The sequence below is a fragment of the Pteronotus mesoamericanus genome, unplaced genomic scaffold (assembly GCF_021234165.1).
Source record: "Pteronotus mesoamericanus isolate MK-2021 breed Mesoamerican mustached bat unplaced genomic scaffold, CSHL_Meso_final scaffold_1186, whole genome shotgun sequence".
Classification (NCBI taxonomy): domain Eukaryota; kingdom Metazoa; phylum Chordata; class Mammalia; order Chiroptera; family Mormoopidae; genus Pteronotus; species Pteronotus mesoamericanus.
The window spans coordinates 10987337-11007103 of record NW_026555302.1 but is presented as its reverse complement, the minus strand read 5'-3'; the positions used below and the strand labels follow the sequence as shown (position 1 = coordinate 11007103).

The 19767-nt window shown below is 45.9% G+C and overlaps 1 protein-coding gene across 1 annotated transcript in view; it reads right to left on the bottom strand.

Moving 5' to 3' along the window:
* SLC9C2 (solute carrier family 9 member C2 (putative)) overlaps window positions 1–13250 on the bottom strand; it is a 44976-nt gene extending 31726 nt beyond the window's left edge. Inside the window, exons 1-8 of the mRNA XM_054587596.1 lie at window positions 13115–13250; window positions 11381–11481; window positions 9873–10001; window positions 7726–7891; window positions 5756–5872; window positions 4438–4599; window positions 2560–2659; window positions 295–438 (exon numbers count right to left, since the gene is read on the bottom strand). Of these exons, the coding sequence (XP_054443571.1) occupies window positions 295–438; window positions 2560–2659; window positions 4438–4599; window positions 5756–5872; window positions 7726–7891; window positions 9873–10001; window positions 11381–11481; window positions 13115–13250 (1055 nt within the window). The remainder of the gene's footprint in view (window positions 1–294; window positions 439–2559; window positions 2660–4437; window positions 4600–5755; window positions 5873–7725; window positions 7892–9872; window positions 10002–11380; window positions 11482–13114) is intronic.
* Between the last annotated feature and the right edge of the window lie 6517 nt (window positions 13251–19767).

The window sequence follows — 19767 nt, the reverse complement described above, 5'->3', positions numbered from 1 at the left end:
AGAGTCAGCTTGGTAAGTTGGGATGGGCCCGTGAATGTGCATTTCTAGCAAGCTCATGGGTTAGGCTGATGCTGCTGTTCTGCGCCTTCTCATGGTACAGATGAAGCCTCGAAGAGTAAATGCACGCGCACAGCCCTTGTGGCGCAGCAAGCTATCGCCAGGACCTTGGCGACGACATGGGTCTCCTGACCGCACGGCCAGGACCCCTTCTTGCAGTGACCTGCTGCTTCCCAGCTGTACTTATGGGTTTGGGAACCTAGGACCAGTAAGCAAACTTTAAAATAAAATACATACCTTACAAAATTCAGCGTTATAAATAAGATCAACGTGAAAGTTACAATGTGAACACTAAAATAGTTGAGTTTTCCGCATCCAATTATAATGCCAAAGAACGTGTATACCAAGTGTTGGAATACAGATGTAAACATGGTGAGGAACCTAGAATGAATGGAAAGGAAATCACATTTTCGGCAATGTATTTTTAAAATAGCTTCCTTTTCACATAAAAGCCTGCATTGCCCAACTGCCATTCTTGTCTTAGCAGAAGTCTTTGCCTCTGTCCCTGTAACAGGCGGCACTGAAAAGTTCGTGGGAACCCAGCTCCCTATTCCCCAACGCCCTGGTCTTTGAGTAGGGTGCCTCGCCCCCCACCCCCAGGCCGGGGATGTGGCAGGTTTGCCGAGATTAGCTGGCAGCGTAACAACCGTGGGCCTGCTGCAGCCAAACCTGGGTCACCTTGACTTCGAGGGAGCTCACGGGATCACCGCGGTGTCCCCTGCAGGGCTCCTCCCTTGGTGAGCTGCACGAAAGTCCCTTACCTTGAAAGCCTCTCCTGCCTGCTTTTCCACCGACCGATTTCCTAAACATCCCGCAAGGCCAGCCCTGCTTCTGTGCTCATCACAAAGCCATCCTGAGCCCTGTCTCTGGAGACTGCCGTGCTCCAAAAGCCTGCAGTGCTGTTTTCTACCCCATTCACATGCAGAGAAGAGCATTAAGCGTCGCCCAGGTTACTTTCCGGAAATCTACGGGCCAGCCCCGCCCTCAGAGGTTCTCCCGGAGCAGACCAGGCACAGCGGGCAGGCCGTGGAACTGTGCAGCTCTGTGGAGGACACCCCTGCGCCGGGGCCACGCTAACCTCTACAGGGAGATCCCAATCCCATCTCCTCTTGGACCCGCTGCTGGGACCTTCCCCTTCAGCTGACTGGGTGTGTCTGTCCCACAAACCAGTGTCCCTGGAGGCGAGGCCCCAACATCGACACTTGGAAAGAAGCACTAGGAAGCCTCCTTGTAGCTGCAGGTATAAACCACGTTCTGACTCTCAGTCTGAATCCAATCTTTTGATTCAATTGATTCCGAACTCCCAGAAGGGAAGGGTATGAGTGGGACCTCATATCCCAATGCTTAGTTTTCTGAAAATTTGGCAATGATGGAATAACCGCCTGAGTAGAATACTTTTAAAAATGCCTCTACAGGACCTTAAAGATATCCCTTACATATAGTAGGATCCTGATACACATATAATTATTTGCACTTGTTAGTTTCTTACATAAGCATGTGCACTGCTAAACAACAAGTGCCTCCTCAGAAGGGAGTTATTTTCAGAGCCCGAACCTGAGTAAGATACAAGGGCCAGGCCACAGTGGACATTAAACAAGGACTGGTTGAACAGGTGAAAGAATGAGCAACCGGGTCAAGAGAATGAGTAATTTATGACGACGCTGAGAGACAGCGCAACTAAGCTCAGGAAACTGCACAACTTCAGACCAAAAAGTCTATGTTCTATGAATTAGTTATTCCCAAGCTTCTGGATTTTAATAACCAATAAAGTGTTATTTATATATACCCCAAATTAGTATAGTTATAGGTACCCATTTTTTAAAACTTTGCCAAGTACAGCTATAAAAAAAAAAAAGTACCATCTTCTATCGCTGGAATTTCGTAAAAGAAAGAACATCTTAAATACCCAAAAAGAAGGAAGGTCATAATTTCAGAACAATGGATAGTCTTTTACACTGAAGAAATGAATCTTCATGGGAAAACTCAGGGTTATGGCTTATTTTTCTCCTTTTAACATTTGCTTTGATAGGATGTGAGACTTTCTACACTAGACTATGACTTGGTGTAAAATGATTCCAAAACAGTTCTGCAGTTCAGCAGTCTCAGAGAAAGGCTAACTGATCTGTCTGACTAGACAGGCAAACCGTTTGCCCTCTGACCAGATTCCCTACGGCACTCCGCATTACCAGGTATAAGGTAGCTAAGAGTTTTGCTGGGGCTGAGTCTTTTTGCTGCAACTTCCCACAATCCAAAGTACATTTTTATTAAAGAGTAACGCATAAACCATGGTCTCGGATTCGGTGGCGCACCATCCAGAATGGGAGTGTTAACTAATGTCCATCACTGTTGGTACCGTCTTTGCAAATAAAACTAGTAGTGAAATTAAAAGTGAAAAAGGTATAAAAAAGTTATAGAGAGACTTTTACTAGCGTCCAGGAAGGCAGGACCAGCTAAGCGCTAAATTTCTATTAGATCTATACCAACCAAGCACAGGAGACTTACTTAGTAATTGTTAACTCCATCCTCGGTTTAAAGCTTAAGGAATCTAGATTCATTCCTACAGTGATTAAAGCAATCATACCTGATAGTTTCAAAAATTCCACTAGAGAGAAAAATAAATAAATACAATTAGTTGCATTCCCATGTGCACACTGAGGTGCTTTTTCCTTAGTGAAGGGTTGGTGGGGAACTTGAGAGGAATATTTCTGAGAAAGCTGCTTCCAAGTGTTGGCCTAATCCTGGAGCTCAGGGTCAGCAAACTTCTGCACACAATCAGATATGAAGAATTTAGTCCTGGCAGGCCCTATGGTCCCCGTGGAAACTACGCACTCAACTTGGCTATGGAAGCACATAAGCCATCCCAGGTAACATGTAAAGGAATGAGGCTCCAATATATAATGACACAGGAATTTGAATTTCAAATAATTTTCACATGCCACAACATACTTTTGAGTTTGTTTTTGTTTGTTTTTTTTAACCATTGTAAAAGGTAAAAACCATTCTTGGCTCATCAGCTGTGCAAATTTAGGACTATTTGGTCCACAAGCCATAGTTTGCCAACCCCTCCTGCAGGTGGTCGCTGAGGATCGGGCTAACAGAGGAATAAATGTGACGGCTTCTGCCCAGCACCTGGGGACGTCCCCAGGGCCATGGGCCGAGCTCAGCGACCGCAGGTCCCAAAGCCGGCAGGGCCTTTGCCTGATGTTCACTCCGTCTGGGCTCAAAACAAACGTATAAGGACAGTCTGGGGGGTGGTGTCTGGACACCACAAATACCAACAGTTCTCCGCTGCAGAGCCTTCAGAGAGAACATCATAAACCAGACAGAATTTAAACCGAATTTAATATAAGTAACAAATGGCAGTAAAACCTGTAGTGCTGGGGACTGGGATGGGGAAAATTTCTCTCAAAATCTTATTTCCAATTTCCTGTCATTAATATTACTAGATTATAAAACTCATCAGAGTCTTTTTCAATTACAGTCATTGCTTAGAGACAACACGTGCAATGAGAAAACCACTGAACAACTTTATCTCAAAACTGAAGTTGTCTTATTTAGTAGAATCCCAGTGGCAGAGGAATATTGGGCATAAATGCCGACATTACCATAGGTATGTACATTTAATATGTGTTTTTTAAAGGCGGAGGTGCAAAAATGTGTACCAAAAATGTACCAGCAGTTACATTTATTGTATAGCTTTACAGGTGATGGTTTTTCTTCTCTGCCTTCTCAGAACTTCTCCGCCACGGGAGGTGAGAGCAGAAACCGAGTCTGGCTGCGTCCCCACAGCCACCACGGCCCTCGGGGACATGCTCACTGACTGAACCGGCCAACGGCTGTTGCGGGTGTGCCAGTGCCAGGCACTCCGACTCCCGCGACTCAGTCACCCTCTGGACACAGGTGCGCCTCATTTCTCCCTCTCCTTCCCTGCACGGCCGCCCCCCACCTCGGTGAGGGCCGCCATGTCTGCAGTCCCCTGGGCATGGTGCGCGGGGAGTTAAGGACTGTTGAGCCGGAAGAGGCCTCAGGGGCCCCTCTCCAGACGCTGCCCTTTGAGAGATGGGTGGCTGAGGGTCAGAGCGGGAATCACAGGAGCTGAGTGCTCTCAGGGACTGCCAGTGACTACCTCTGAAACCCAACAGTGGGGCCCAAAAAGAGTAAGAGAGGCGCCAGGTAGCGGAAGGACGCAAAGGGAAGGGACACGGAGCTGAAATTAAGGGGATGTTAAAAGAGACCAGGGAAGAGCTGGAGGTGGCAGAGAGTTCAGGCGACGAGATGCACAGAGGGACCTCGACAAGGGGTGAGCGGCTGGGAAACAGCAACTGGATGCAAGGTCAAGGGAGCATGGAACACGGGCACGTGCGTCCGTCTCTGCCTTACCGATGTAGAAAACTAAGTACACCATTGAAATGCAAAGAATGATACTCGTCAGCGTGTTGCTGAACAGGTCAGTCAGTATAAACTCAATGATCCTTGAACACCAATATCCAATGATGATGCTTCCCAGAATGCTCAGGGAGAAGTCCATGAGTACGTGGAACTCTAAAAAAGGCAAAGGAGAAAAAACAGAGTTGAATTATAACTTGTGTTTCCTCTGTTGACGGCATTTTGATCTATGCACTTTGGTTTGCTCGCAGACGTTGGAGGGAGACCTTGATCTTCGGCTGATGGGAGTTTCCCGTGAAAGGCTGACCCAAGAGGCTCCCTGGGGATGTTCCCCTACCGTCTGCAGCCTGAGGTCTGCTTATCCAGCGACAGGCAGCTCAGATGCCTCCAGGAGCCAATCAGGGAGAATTATGGGAAAAGCCTGTGGCAAGCTGGAGCGTGACTGTCTATTCAAGTTCAATTTTTTCACAAATTATGTCAGGGCCACACAAACCTTGAACAGGATCCCCACCAACCTGTAGCCCATTTGTGACCCCTGTCTCCAGCCTGGGTGGCATTTGAAAAATGGACAAGGGAAATTTTCTATAGTCACAGTAACGTGGGATAGTAGTGAGAGTTCATGAGCAAGGTTCAGACAACGCCGAGGGTGGTCCTAAATAACAAAGATGCCCCCTTCCCAAATGCCACCGGGGAGCGCCGCAAACCCCTCTGCGCCACCACCGTGTCCCTCCTTTTAGCCCTCTCTCCTCCTACGGCTTCCACATGAACGCATCAGGAGGACGCCTTTTGCCTCTTTGGGCCGTGACTGTGCGCGCCCCCAAGCCCGCCGCGGTTCATAGCTGGAAACCTAGCGAGATGATGTGCCCCGCAGCCCAGTGACCTTGGATCACGTGCCTCCGACTGCTGGCCCTTCGAGGACCCGACGCTCCAGCGCTGCCTGAACCATTCTGCTGTCACGGGGGCCAAGCCAATGCTTCACACCCACCCAACGAAATCCAGACCGATCCAGGAAAGATGCAAATCCGAGCCAGATGAAACAATTTGTGTGTCTGCGCGTGCACCCATGTGCACACGCACATAGGTGCACGCGCATATTGAGGGACATGAAAAATTTACCATTCTTTCCCCCTTACTGTCCAAGACGTAGATGACATGTAATTATTTTCTTGTTGCCTGATATGCTATTTCGATCGCTCTAAGAGTCAAGTATAGAGAAATCAGTAAAGACATCTTGAATGTGTTTTAATTTCCGTATGGATTGAAATGCACCATGTAAGTATGATTTTAGGAAATGTAAAAAGAAAGTCCCTACCCCTATACATGAACATGTGAGGTAAGTTGCTCCGAAGAATTCCAAAAAAAATGCTTGTGATGCTGCAGATGATCATGGATTCTCCTCGAATGATATCTGTATACATCTTGGAAATGCCTGGAAAAAGAAGTAAAAATATAATTTAATATGGTAAATGAAAATATTGCTCTTGCACTGAAACACAGAAACAGAGGAGAAAGAGTATACTAGGAAAACAAAGAAGGCAGTTGTGACTGTAAGACAATTACAATCACCATTTTTCAATTTCTCCGCTGCACCTCTGTATCCCCAATGGCGAAGGACCTTGGCCTCAGCACTCCTCGCAATGTGCGCGGCCTCGAACAGTGTCTGAGCTTCAGAGTGAGACCAGGCACTTCTCAGGGCATTGCATTCAGCGCGAATAAACATGAATCGTTAGACTCCCAAAGAATCACATTTTAGAAATAAGTACAAGGTATGACCCAGCAATTCCACCCCTAGACAGACACCGAAGAGAATGGAAAATGTGTTCACACAAAAATGTGTATGTGAACGTTCACAGTAGCATTACTCATAATAACCAAAAGTGGAAACAACCTGTAGTCCATCAGCTGACAAACAGATAAACATCTGTGGCCTCTCCCCACAATGCAATTCACTCAGGCACAGAAAGGAATTAAGTTCTAACGGATACGTGTCACAGCTATGGATGCACCTTAAAAACATTACACTAAGTGCAAGAAGCCAGACATAAAAATCATGCATTATGTGGTGCGAGTTATAGGAAATGTCCAGAATAGGCAAATCTGTCTTACTAGGAAAAAGGTCATTGGATCCAGGACCCACGTACCACCTAAATATTTTTGACACTAAGAAAATATGAACTAAGAGCCAAATACCTTCACTAGTTATCTTTTCAATGAATAGACTTTCTATCCAACTCTTTTGCTGAAAACACTTTTGAATACAGAAATCACAATAAATGAAGTATATAGCTTATTGTAGCCACTTAGAGTCAAGTGATTGGAGAAAGGGGAGCAGGAAGAGAAAGAGGCAGTAGAACAAGGGGCAAATATAAGTGACCAAAAAAAAAAAAAAGACAGGTGAAGACAAGATAGGAAAAAATTGTATTTCAAAAAAAAGAGAAAGAAAAGAGGACAGAACCAGACTCACTGTGAATTTAGAATATTACCATCACAAGTGTCTTAAAACCTCCTATGTTTTCCCAACTGTAGTAATAAGTGGGTATAAACATGGCACTATCACTGGCTGGAAAGCTTGAAGGTTTCCTGCTCCAATCATAAGGCAATATATTTCCAAAACACATAACCAAGACCTGAAAATTGGTTAGGAACATATTTCTGAGTCAAAAACAGAAACCATAGCATCTAATCATTTCGTGTTTGTATTGCTGAGTGAATAAAACATGACAAAAGGAAGGTGCTTCAGAGTGAAATCATCGTTTACCAAATCAGATGAGAAGTAGTACAGCACCTCCCCTCCCCCCACACCCGCAACAAACCCTCTTGGGAATAAGCTCTCACTGAATACCACGTTTGCCGGACTGTGTTCTCACCCCACTTCCTTTCAGTAAACCTGCCACCTGCCCAAGGTTAGCTCCTTCAAACTGGAGCTCCAACGAGAGGCAGCAAGGCCTTGAAAAAGTTTCACGGCGGGGAAAGCACGGTCTCTACCTTATGGCTTAGAGTTCAGCGGAGTGGAGTATGAACGCTGCTTTTCATTGCCTTCTGGAGAGGTTACCTTTTCTTCTCGGAATAAATCCTTTGCAATTATAACGGGTCTTACGTAACCCAAATCCTGAGTGGCTTTGTTTGTGCTGCACCCTTCACGTCCACCGGGGCTCCATCTCCAGGAAAAGGAGCACACACATCTACTCTGCTGGGGGCGCGATTTGTGCCAGGCAAAAAGAACCAAACGCGAGTGATTTATTCTCCTGTCCTCACGGGGAGAGAGCAATGAACCCGACGTACCGATGGTTTTCAGTGAGTTCACAGAGTGGATGGGGTCTGTGATGCCGATGGCCATGCTGAAGAGCAGGCAGGACTGCAGGTCCCACGACTCCTTATTGAACTTCATAACCACGAGTCCAACGATGAGGAACGTTACAGAGAAGCTAATTAATCCAGTGAGTAAGACCTGTGAAACCAATTCATTGCACAGCGTTAGAGTTACCATCTAAACTCAGCAGGACTTCCTGTCCTCATGTCAGTATCAGGTCTTGGTTACACATTTTATATGATTCCCCTGGAAGGTAACTTTAAAGGGTATTCTAGTTCACCTGCCTCAATGGGACCATCCCTTCTGAACAAATGGGATTCTACTTGACTGTTAAAACACCAACGCCCCACTCTTTCTGGCTGCTCTTCCAACCTGACGGTTCTCAACATCAAGGTGATGTTCCTAAAATGAAATGCAAATTTCCCCTGCTTCTGTGTAAAACATTTCCTGCTTTCCTCCCATGGCTCCACCTGCGGGCGTCCAGGTGGAAAGAGAAATAAAGCAAAGGGCGGGAAGCACTTGCAGCGGGTTGGGCCCCCTCCCCCCCATTAAAGACATTTTAGGAGAAACCTATTCAGCAAACTTTTGTATCATACATTTCATTGGCCAAACTTTTCTCATGCTGGAAAATGTGGTGTTTTACAGTAGACCCACTACCCTACCAAACAAAAAACAGTAAATTTCTGTTAGTGACGGGAAAAGGGAGAATGCTTCTCAAACAGGCAATTGGCAATAGAAATAGAATGTAAAACTTTTAAACAAGTAGGAGGGACGAAAAGGATAAAGAAAGTCAAGTGAATCAACCTGACTGAGTAGGGGAAACAGAGCAAAGAAAAAGCAAAGGAAGAGCGTGGTAAACACAAAGCACAAAAACTATCTTGAGACACATAAATCCAAATCTATTTTCTTTGATTTTTAAAAATTTATCTTTCACTTACAATCCATTCTTTTGGGGTACAGTTATATGAGTTTTGACTAATGCATATAGTCATTTAGCCATGAGCACAGTTAAAAACAAAGCAGATCCATCACCCTAAAAACTGTCCCTTGCTGCCCCTTTGTAGTCAACTTCTTCCCTCATTCCCTGTCCCCGGCAATCAGTGATCTGTTCTCCAAACCGGCAGTTTCGCCATTGCTACAAGGAAGGTGTATGAATGGAATTATACAACATGTAGCCCTTGAATCTGTTTTTCTTTCTCTTAGCATAATGCATTTGAAAGTCTTCCATGTTGTTCCTATAAATATTCTGTTCCTTTTTTGTTGCTGAGTAATAGTTCATTGCTGTACCAAACTTTATAACTAACAAAACAATCTACTGACTAAATTTAGGCCCCTACACTCGACAATGAGAGAATATAAATTTTTGTAAAGGAAACAGAACATTTTGGAAAACTGATCACGTACTAGGCCACAGAGCAAATCTCTGCAAAACACAAGATTTGGTATACAAAGCACACCCTCTGGTCACACTGTGATGAGAGAAATAATAATAAAACGCCATACTTGGAAATTTTAAAATAATTTCTAAAGGATTATTGGGCCAAAGAAAAAAGTACAATAAAATTTAGGTAGGATTGGGATGGTGATAAGAACACTAACCACCAAGACATGTAGGATTACACTAAGCGTTGTTACAGGACAGTTTAAAAGCTTAAATGCACAAAATACAAACAAAAGATAAACATTTGCTTTGAAAGGAAAAGTAAAATAGTTTGGTAAACATGGTTAAGAAAAAAAGAGAGAGAAGGCACAAATGAAACAATCTTAGCAAAAAAAAAAAAAACCTGCTGTTTACGGACACACTGAGAGGAATTCAGCTGTGGCACCAGAATCCCGGTGCGGCGCTTTGCCGGCCTGGTTTGTGCCGTCAGAGCTGCCGTCTGCTTATACGTAAAAGAGAGACGACATTTACTCAGCGCCAACTCACAGCAACCACTTGGCAAATATTCCCGCTCCTCCCTCCCCTCAACTCTCTGTGATTACGGTTCCGTAGCATGAGGAGGGCAAAACCACCAAAACTGTGAGTTTTGTGAATTATTAACCTTCCTTACAGACAAGCATATTCTCTGGCAACATGAATAAAAATTGACCGTAACTTATTTTAAAATGTGTCATTTACCTGCCAAAGCACGTTCTTGAGGATATAAAAGTCCACATCCAAGGCCGCCAAAAATATAATTAAAGGTGAAACATAACAATAAAGTGAAAAACTCGATGTTCTTAGAAGAGGGTAGACAACCTGGTACACCTAAACTAACAAAAGCAAACAAGGGATTAGTTTGCTGCCATGTTGAAGCATTAGAAATTGGGTTGACGGTATGACCATTAACATAAACTTTAGAATATTCCAATTTGCAATATATGAGAGATTACCTACAAGGCCAGTCCGGGGGTCGTGAGGGTGTTTTTTGACCTAACCGACCAGATGAGTTACATGTAGCTCCCTACTCACCAGAGAACTGTGTAGGCTTGGGCTCCATGACCATGGCTTGTGACAACTAATCGCTGCTCTCAAAAGTGGCACCCCACTGTTGGTCATCTCTGAGGTGATTTTAAGTGGCTCACAGATAAGTATTTTTTATTTGTTAGATATTTATTCTAATTTGCATTCAGAGGGGAAAACCACTTCGCACAGGTACTTGTGATTTATAGACATTTGCTTAGGATTTTAAAATCTTTCAGTGAGTCAGATCGAGAAATATAATATACAGATAATAGGACAGATTGGGTATATAGGAAACAAATAATGAACATTATACATGGATAAATAGATAACACAGCAACAATGACTGAAGCACCATAAATATTCCCTCCTAAAAGGTTTTTGGTTGTTTTTTGGCCCAATTCATAGTTTAATCTTCATTACTTATCTTCTATGTACCTCAGTCTCCTCATCTGTAAAATGGGAATAGAGTAACTACCTCCCTTGGGTTGCCAGGAGGATGAATGGATTAACTGGCATTCATAACAAGTCAATAAATTAACAAATACAAAGCACTTAAAGGGAGCCCGGCACCCAGTAAATACCCAGATGATGTTAGCTAACAGTAGTGGGTACAAGCATCATCTCCAGGTTTAAAAAATAAAAGAGTGGAGACAAATTGTTATTGATCACACTGCTATGCCTTTGAAATCGAGTTAGTAAGTTCATAACTTAATGAAATTTTCTTGTAGCTATATTATACATGATGTGCATTGTACCTGTCTCTATTATACTACATTACAACATTTGAAGCTGACAGAAGAGAGTGACCGTGCTTCATCATGACAGTAACTTCTGTCTTTGTAACTGGAGTCTGCACGGGGGTTGAAGACAATGACACAGAGGAAGCCAGTGTGTGTCCCGGGAAGGAAACCAGGGCAAGGCTCCAAAGGAAGGCCACGAAGAACCCAAGAATGCAACCCAATTGTCCTCACTTCCAAATTGGCGCCTTTTCTTAAGCACCTCTCGTTCACACCTCCTTTACTGAATGGTTTTCCACTTTCAAAAATTTTACTACCAAATGAATATTTTCCAGCAGTTGTTCACATAAAAAAAAAATCCATACATTGAGGGATGTCTGGCAGTGACCCTGTTTTGGGTCTTTGTTCTTTCATTTATTCTCTAGCTTATGGTGCGTACATTACCTCAATAAAACCATAGGCCAGCTGTCCGACTACAAATCCGGTGAGAGAGAGGACCGTCAAGACGATGACTTCCGAACTCTTTAAAAAGGCCCTCAAAAATCCTAAAGAAATAAATGAATGCGTTATTTAGACAGAACGAATGGTTTCAAAACAATTTCATACTCGCTCTCTCTAGTTATTTAATTTTAAACGTACTCTGAGCGTCATATCATTATGAATAAATAATTAACAGAAAAAAAATCCTCTGAATGTCACTTGCTTACAAATGCTGCCTCTTTAGCATAGGACACATATAGGGAAGCGTCTCTTCCGGGGGATTCAGAAAATACTGCAATTCCAAAAAACCTCCCATTTGTCCACCCGGCGTCACTTACCTGTGGATCTACTGATGAGAAATTATGAAAAGCCAAACTCCTACCTACATGGTATACTTTGTATTAATAATTACTCATCCTGAGCTATAGAAACATATATTCTACAGTTTTCCTAAAAGCGAGGGATGCTTTTAACTTAACTCTACCCTCAGTGCAAACTGCCTTCACCAGCCAAGTCACAAAAAAATGCTTGTTAATTTTCTGTCTACGTGCATTTTCTTGCCTGGAAACCATCTGCTCTAAGATTTGGTTCCTCCAGAAGTAATATAGGGACCATAATCAGACTAATTTATGGCTCAGGCAAGATTCACTGACATCCCAGATTCTGCATTTGCTGACGGCCAGCCAAATCAGGCAATATTGATGGAATACTTCTTGTTCTTAAGGCCAAAGGAAATGTTTCTCAAACTATTTCTGCAACGCCCTTTACTGCTGGACCACTGGTCTCTAAGGAATCATCAAAGTTCTGGAACTAGTGAAGTTCATGGTCACCAGCACCTCATAGTAGCAACAGAGGCCAAGGCTGTTTGTATTTTAAAGACCCCAGAGAATTTCACTCCCTGACACAATGAATAAAACTCAAGTTTTTTAATGCATGGTGGCTTCGTTGTCTGTTTCTTTAGAGTCTTCCTAATTCCAGAAAGGATTGTAAAGCAGCTGACTTTTTCCCCAGGTAAAAATTCTTAAAGGGAACTAGAAACTTCTCTAATTGCTAGCATTGGATTGTGGAATCAAGCACCTGCGTTTTTGAGTGTTATTTTGTCGGCATGAATAGTGCACGCCATTCCTACTGAATTCTTAATCGTCGTTTAAGAGGCCCTTCCCTGTGAAGGCCCTTCCGAGTTTCTCGACAGTGGCTGGGGTGGGCAGTTCATCTTCCCACAACAGAAGGGACAAAAGCGACAACTCCAACAATGCAATTCGCGATCGCATGCCTAGGTTCTATTTGCTCCCGCTGCCTCCTCTCGTCCCAGCCATTCTGGGCAGCTTGAGCCTGGCTGGCAGGCACACAGTGCGGGGCTCTTCCTCCTCCGCAGAGGCCGTGGACCGTGCCTTCTCATTATGCTGCCCGCACTGCATGGTACTGATGTGTCTGCCCACCGGCCCCATGAAAGGACTCCTGGAGGAGAAGGACTGTCCTATTCTCCTATGCCTACCACACTGCTGTGCTCGGTCAGTGTGACTGAGCCAAGCAACGTGGAGTAGGTGCTATTTATAATTAAAGGGAGCTAGCCTGACAGCGTTCGCTCCCATCCCATGACTTCCCTGGGCCCTTCCTTTGATGTGGCTGTGATCGCTCTCTGCGCTGACCAAGGCTCCAAGGGCAGAGGAAAGGTGGGATTCAAAAGCCGCCACCTACCTCCCAAAACAATGGTGGCACAGGCGAGCACTATAAAGTGCCCCCTAGCAAACATGTAGTCAGCCGACCTTCCGCAGAGTAAATCCGGCCTGATGCCTTCCGTGTGCTCCCAGAAGGAAGTGTTCAACTTTGCCATTGCTTGTTCAGGCCTTGCTGGAAGGATTCATAAGTCAGTCGTCACCGACACTTTCACGACCACAGACCAACCTGGGATGATGGGCAAACAGGAGAAAGCGAGACCTGCCGAGAGCCCTCGCAGACACGCTCTTTCCCCCTAAGACTGTGCCACACTCACGTGAGCACATGTCTGGCCACAGGGCTCTCACTACCACCTCCCGTTCCAGCTCCTGCTCTGCAACGTTTGCGGGAGACAGGCAGCAGTGTTAGCGCTTCTCCGGCTACTGCATGCGCAGGGGGAGGGGATTTTTGCACTTGCTGATGCAATGTGTTTGCCTTCCCCACTGCACAGTGCGTTTCTCAAGGGCTGGGGCTGAGCCTTCATCCTCCCCAAGGCTGTGCACACAGTGCACGGCACACACTGGGCTCTCCCTACATAGTTGATGAACAGAGCTCTTCGAGGGGAAGCCTTTCTCCGTAGGTACAAGTCATTCCGGAAATCCCTTCCACTACTGCCACCCCATGTTCCTTTTTCCTCTCTAGGACCCCTACAAAGCCAAAATGGCAAAGGGGAGCCAAGATCAAAGTTGAGTGACACCCGTTAGTCTGGGAAGGAAAGGGCAGGGTTGAGTAACCTGAGAAAAAACGGGGAAACTAAAGATGAAGTTTGATCATATGGCGTCTTTGAGGGAATTAGAAAAAGTTCCCTTTCCTGACACCAGGGCACATGGCTTGACGCATGAACCACAGACTGACCGGACTTCGGCCTCAGCACCCCCCATACGCTGTGCCCTTGGGCAGGACAGGGCCCACGCGGTGGTCCTGAGAAGGATTTGCTCTGTTTTGGTTTTCCTTGTGGCTAGTCTGAACCTAAAAATCCCTAGAGGCTCCTGAAGTATCTCCCGTAATGTTTAGAGCCCATTTGTGGTTCTTTGTTGTGCACCTGTTTGGTCTACAAGCCACAATGATTCTGGTGGGAGGCAGAAGGGGGACCAGAAACGAGATTCAAAATGCCACGTCTTCAAATCACTTCACCGGTCTTCAGGTCCTTGTCATCTTCACATCCTGCTAGACCTGCTTGACATTACAGCCTCAGTCTCAAGTCAAGTTCTTCTCCGAAATACCAAGACCAGCAGAGTCTGCTTCCAAGGCTCAGCAGGTTCCAAATGGAAAACCAGATGAACGCTGTCGAAAAACACAAAGAACAATGTTCACTCAGCTCTGCGTCTGTTTGCCAGGCTCAGTACTGCCAACTGATATCACACTGAAAGCTATTTCCATGCCTACTTCCTATTGGTTTCTTGCCAACTCACCTTCCTTATGATTGGCTACCATACATCATCCCCACCACCAATCCAGAAGCAGCTAAGTGATCCAGTTCCGGGGAAGCTTGCTTTCTTTCTGCCCAAGTGGTGTCCCACCCACAACTGTCTTAACTGATTTTCTTTGCCTGACATAATAGCAGAAACGGTCACCGACCAGGTAGACAGAACCTGCCCCCAAATTTTTTAAATATAGACTGTTTTTCTCTATTCGACCCTCACCCTCTTCAACATTGTCTTATCTTCCCTCTGATGTTCTCATTCATCTTTTTCCATTTTCTCTTTTTCTACCATTCCCATTTCAATGGGAGTTTCTCACCCCATTTTCCTCGACTTCTATCTTGCATTGCTCTTTGGGCCTTAACTGGAAGGAACAATTATCACCCACTCTTCCTAGGAGAACAAATGCATCCCAAATTCTGTGACGCCTAAATTAGGCATTTTTGCCTCAATCCTAATCACTAAAAACAAACACAGTATAAATTTAAACCAATGAACGTTACTGAGCAGCTTTTAGCTTCCTTTCAACGATGTCACTTTGTGATGATGAGATCCTGCTCTCTCGTTCCTGTGTCACACTAAACAGATCCTCTTCCCCGGGCACCCAGGGTGACACCACAGCAGGGACATTACTGTCATCATCGACCTCCTCCATCACTACGTACCAAGGAAACCTTGACGAAGTCCCAATTCCTGCTTGAGACTAGTTTCCGTCAACAGCGCCATCTGCCCCTGACTGCAACCCCACCACTGGCACCCCCGCACTGTTCCCCCGAATATGTGCTCTATAGTATTTTGTCTGTTCCGGTTCTTTTAAGCCACTGGACCCGCCCTTACCACAAATCCCAAGGTCCGTGTTTTTAAAAAGAAGTCTTACTCATGGGCTGTCCCCTGAGAAACCCATTCCTTACTCTTTCCCAACCTGCCATCACTTAACCTTCCTGGTTACCAGGTTCCCCGCCCTTGCTCCCACCTTCACCTTCACCTTCACCTTCGCCTTCGCCACTTCGAGGCTGCTCGTCACCCCGATCTCCCTCCTCAGCTGCGCTGCCTCAGGTCATTTTGAGTGATGGCCTTTTGGGCTCTCTCTGCTTCCTCTCCTAGCACCGTCTCCTCGGGCTCACTGGGTTCACCTAGACACCACAGGCAAGACCCACGCAGTTTAACATCTCAAAATTCAGATTCTTCATGGCTTTTAGAAAAATCTCCACACTTCACGAAAACTTGGACAAAATTCAGGGTTGGCTCTAGATCACACATAGTTTTAGAGCTACAGGGAACACATAGCTAAAATACGGAGGTGACCCAATGTCTCTACATTATAGCCTTTTCAAAAGTTTTTAAAAAGCAGTGATCAATTTACATTTCCCCATTCTGGGGAGAACCAACCGAGTCGACTGTGGTAGATCTGGGAGTTGAGGGCTGAGAGGCTGCTCAGTGTGCCCCCCCACCCCCACCTCCTCACGATAGGCCACCCCCGCTGATGGCCACAGGCACGTAACGCAGGCCGGTCAGTCACAGCCTGCTATCCCTCCAGCACAACGGTGGGTTCAGGGCTGGGCATGGGACTCGGGACCAATCGAAGGGTCCCTGAGCTTGACATACAGCACACCCCATCGCTGGGTGAGGGTGGCTCCCCCGCCGCGGGGCGGCTGTGATGCCGCCTGCCCAGCCGCACTGAGGAAGCTGACCTCAAGGCTGAAGGCTCCACGAGGCGCCCTCTTTGGTATTTCGAAGGTCTTCACAAGTGACCCCACCATCCACCTGAGGTTTTACCTGGTCTCGGAAGCCGCTCCTTAGTTGGAGAACTTTTTGCCATCTAGAAAGCCAGGAATGAGAAACAGTTTCATTTTCAAACCCACACGTACTGGTTTCTTGATATTTCTTCGAAATTTTATTTGAAAACTGAACTGTTCCTTTTCAGTTCATCTCTGTGATCACATTTTAGAAGCCAAGTAGCACTTGATCACTGTCTGGAAAAGCCTCATCGGGATCACTGAACTCATTACTCAGACCGTAGTGTGGCCATAGTGTGGCCATAGTGTGGCCACACTCACCACTGTCACGTGACAAGGGCCCCTTTTCTCCAGCTCCTAACATTTTTCCTTCCTTTCCTATAAACACCCACGAATGGGCTCCCGGGGGCCCTTAAAGATCCTGCTACTAACCTGCTCACGCCCCGTGGGCTCTCAGCAGCACCCTCAGCTGGGTCCTCCTGGCTTTGGCCTCCCTCCCTGCCCTACAAGGGCAATGCCACACATTTTAGGGTTTGCCGTGAATTTCTCACTTCCAGGCTCCCAAATGTTCATGACATATATTGCTGTGTAACAAACAGACGCAAACCTAGTAGCTTGAAACAACAGCAATCATTTATTTAGCCAACACCTACAGTTCTGCAGGGCTCGTCCGGGAAGGCCTGTCCCTGCTCCATCCCGCATCAGCGTCAGCGGCTTGACGGGAGCATCCACTTCCAAGACGGCTCACTCTTCGGCTGGCAGGCTGGGGAGTGACCGCTGGCCGGGGCTCAGCCAGGGCCGTGGGCCAGGCTTCTGCGCCTGTCCGCACGGTCTCCCCACAGGCTGGCTTCCAGGGGCGAGCGTCACAGGGAACTAGACAGAAACTGCATCACCGTATATGACCTTTTGCGAGTCCACGGAAATCACACGGCACTACTTCCACTCGAGTCCAGGCCTGCCCACAATCAGGAGGCGAGAACAGAGACCCACCTCACCCTAGGAAGAGCATGTGGGATGGGAGATGTGGTTGCTGTGAAAAATACAGTCCGCCTCAGATCAAACGCTGGGGTGGGCTGTCAGCCCTGTACAAGCTGGGGCGTCGCGTCAAGCTGAACGGCCGTCTGCCTGCTTTAGCCATGTCCAGAGCAGTGGTTCTCGAAGGCTGGGCCACAGGCCAGTCGTGATCCATGACAAAAAGTCCCATGATACATGGCACAGTGAAAAAAAAATAACTGTCTATAGTATAACTTAATTTAGTCAACTTACTGGGACACATCTTCCCTTCTTTTCTGGTGATAAATGTCTTTCATTGAACAAGAGTGAAGGCAGACAGTAGGTGTTTTCCTAATGATGTCATATCAGTCTCCTCCCTTTATTTTTTTATATCTTTCCAAGCAATGAAATACAAAAGTCTAATACACCACTGTAACACCACAGAAGTTACAACATTGAATTTAGCCTCTCCTTGATCACCTCTCAAATAATGTAGCTGCATTTACTGCTGCGCACTTGAAATAGTAATTACTCTATAGTTGTTCAAAAAAAGTCATGCAACTACCTGTGTAACAGCTCAAATTCAAAACATAAGGGCATTTTAACTGTCCTCTGAACATACCTATAATGCAATGCAACAATAGATCAGAAGTAGTATATGTCTCTATAAATACATACAGATACAAAATGCATATTCCAATACAAATGCATACCCACATCAATGGAATTTTTGAAGTAAGACCCAGGAATCCCTTGGTGATCCCCAGGTTCACATGCTTAAACGGCAACACAGCCTTCACGATGAGGTCGGAAGAGAAGCGAGATATACTGCCATGGCGCCGGGTGTGTGTGGCTTGGCTACGGGGGGATGGCAGTGGAACGGGGCACTGGAACAAGCAGGGTGTGTAGAACAGGACTCAGGAGTCGTTTCTATAGAAGTGAACAAGCTCTATAAATGAATGATGACCAGTGACGTATGGGAATAAGGTAGCACCCAAAAAGAATTCACTCAACTATTATTTACTAATTCATTAGCGATTGGCTCTTTAGGTAGAAGAAAAAAGCAAGACAAAGTACCTACCCGCAAACAGCTCACAATTCACATGAGCATACAAACGCGAAAAATGACACAGACCACAGAATGAGGCTATTAGCACCAGAGGTGTCCCTGAGGAGGAGGGAGTCCCTCTTCCTGACACTGAGATGGAGGAGGTCATGGCGGGGAGAACACCAATTACTTCACCAAGGGCAGGGGCTGACCTTTCCCCAACTTTGTTGAGGCATAATTGACATACAAAGTTATCAGACAGGAATGACTTTTGAGGAGTCAAGCTGGAGGCAAGATGAAGAAGAGGAGGTGGTGTCTTAGTCTGTTCGGGCTGCTATAACAAAAATAAGATAAACCAGTTGCCTTATAAGCAAAAAACGTTTATTTCTTACAGTTCTGGAGGTGAAGAAGTCCAAGGTCGCGGTGCGGCTGCAGTCGGCGTCCACTGAGAGCCCGCTTCCGAGGTAGCTTTCTTCTTTTTGTGACCTCACAGGATGCAAGGGGCAAGGGAATTACCGAAGGTCTTTTTTTTTTTTTCCCCCAAAGTCCTCACCCAAGGATACATTTTTATTGATTTAAGAGAGAGAGGGAGAGAGAGAAACATCGATTGGTTGTCTTCCGTACACTGCCCTGACCCAGATTCGAACCCACAGCCATTTGCCATATGGGATGTTGCTCCAACCAACTGAGCCACCTGGCCGGGGCCGGGGCCTCTTTCTTAAGAGCCTAAACCCATGCATAAGGGCTCCGCCCTCGTGACCTAATCACCTCCCAAAGCCCCCACCTCCTAATACCATCGCATTGGGCATTACATTGCAACATATGGACTTTGGGGAAACACAAAAGTATATTCAGACCATAGCAGCCTAGAAAGTTGTTTGTAAGAACACAAAGGAACCGGAAGAACATAAAGGTGTCAATACAAAGAGTCTCGAGAAGTCAGCATTAGCAAATCAAAAACTACACAAAGTCTGCAAATAGTGAGTAAAAGAGGAAAAAAAGGAGGGGGATGTGGCTTTTGTCCCAGGGGTCTCCCCTAGGGCCTCTGTCTTTCCCAGGACTCTGAAGTGAGACTCAGGAGTCCTTCCTAGTCACGAAGACCACCTGCCAAGAAAGCAACAGAGCATTCAAGATCTAGGCTCAGGCAGATTTAGAGCACAAACAACACTTGGGCTTCGCCCACATTGTTGTAGCGCTTGAGGTAGTGGACTCCCCACAACCCACAGCAGTAAGGGAAGGCGGCAAACACACACCTCCTTCTCTGGACTGCTCCTCAGACACCCACGGGGTCTGCCGGCGAGGGGAGTGGGGGTTACTGCCCTGTTCTTTTGCTTAAAGCAGCTGAATTGCTCATATGTAAAAGATCTCAAAACTTTAAAATTTGTGAGGCAAATTTAAAACTGTTATCTAAAACCATGGCTCAGATGGAACTGCTGA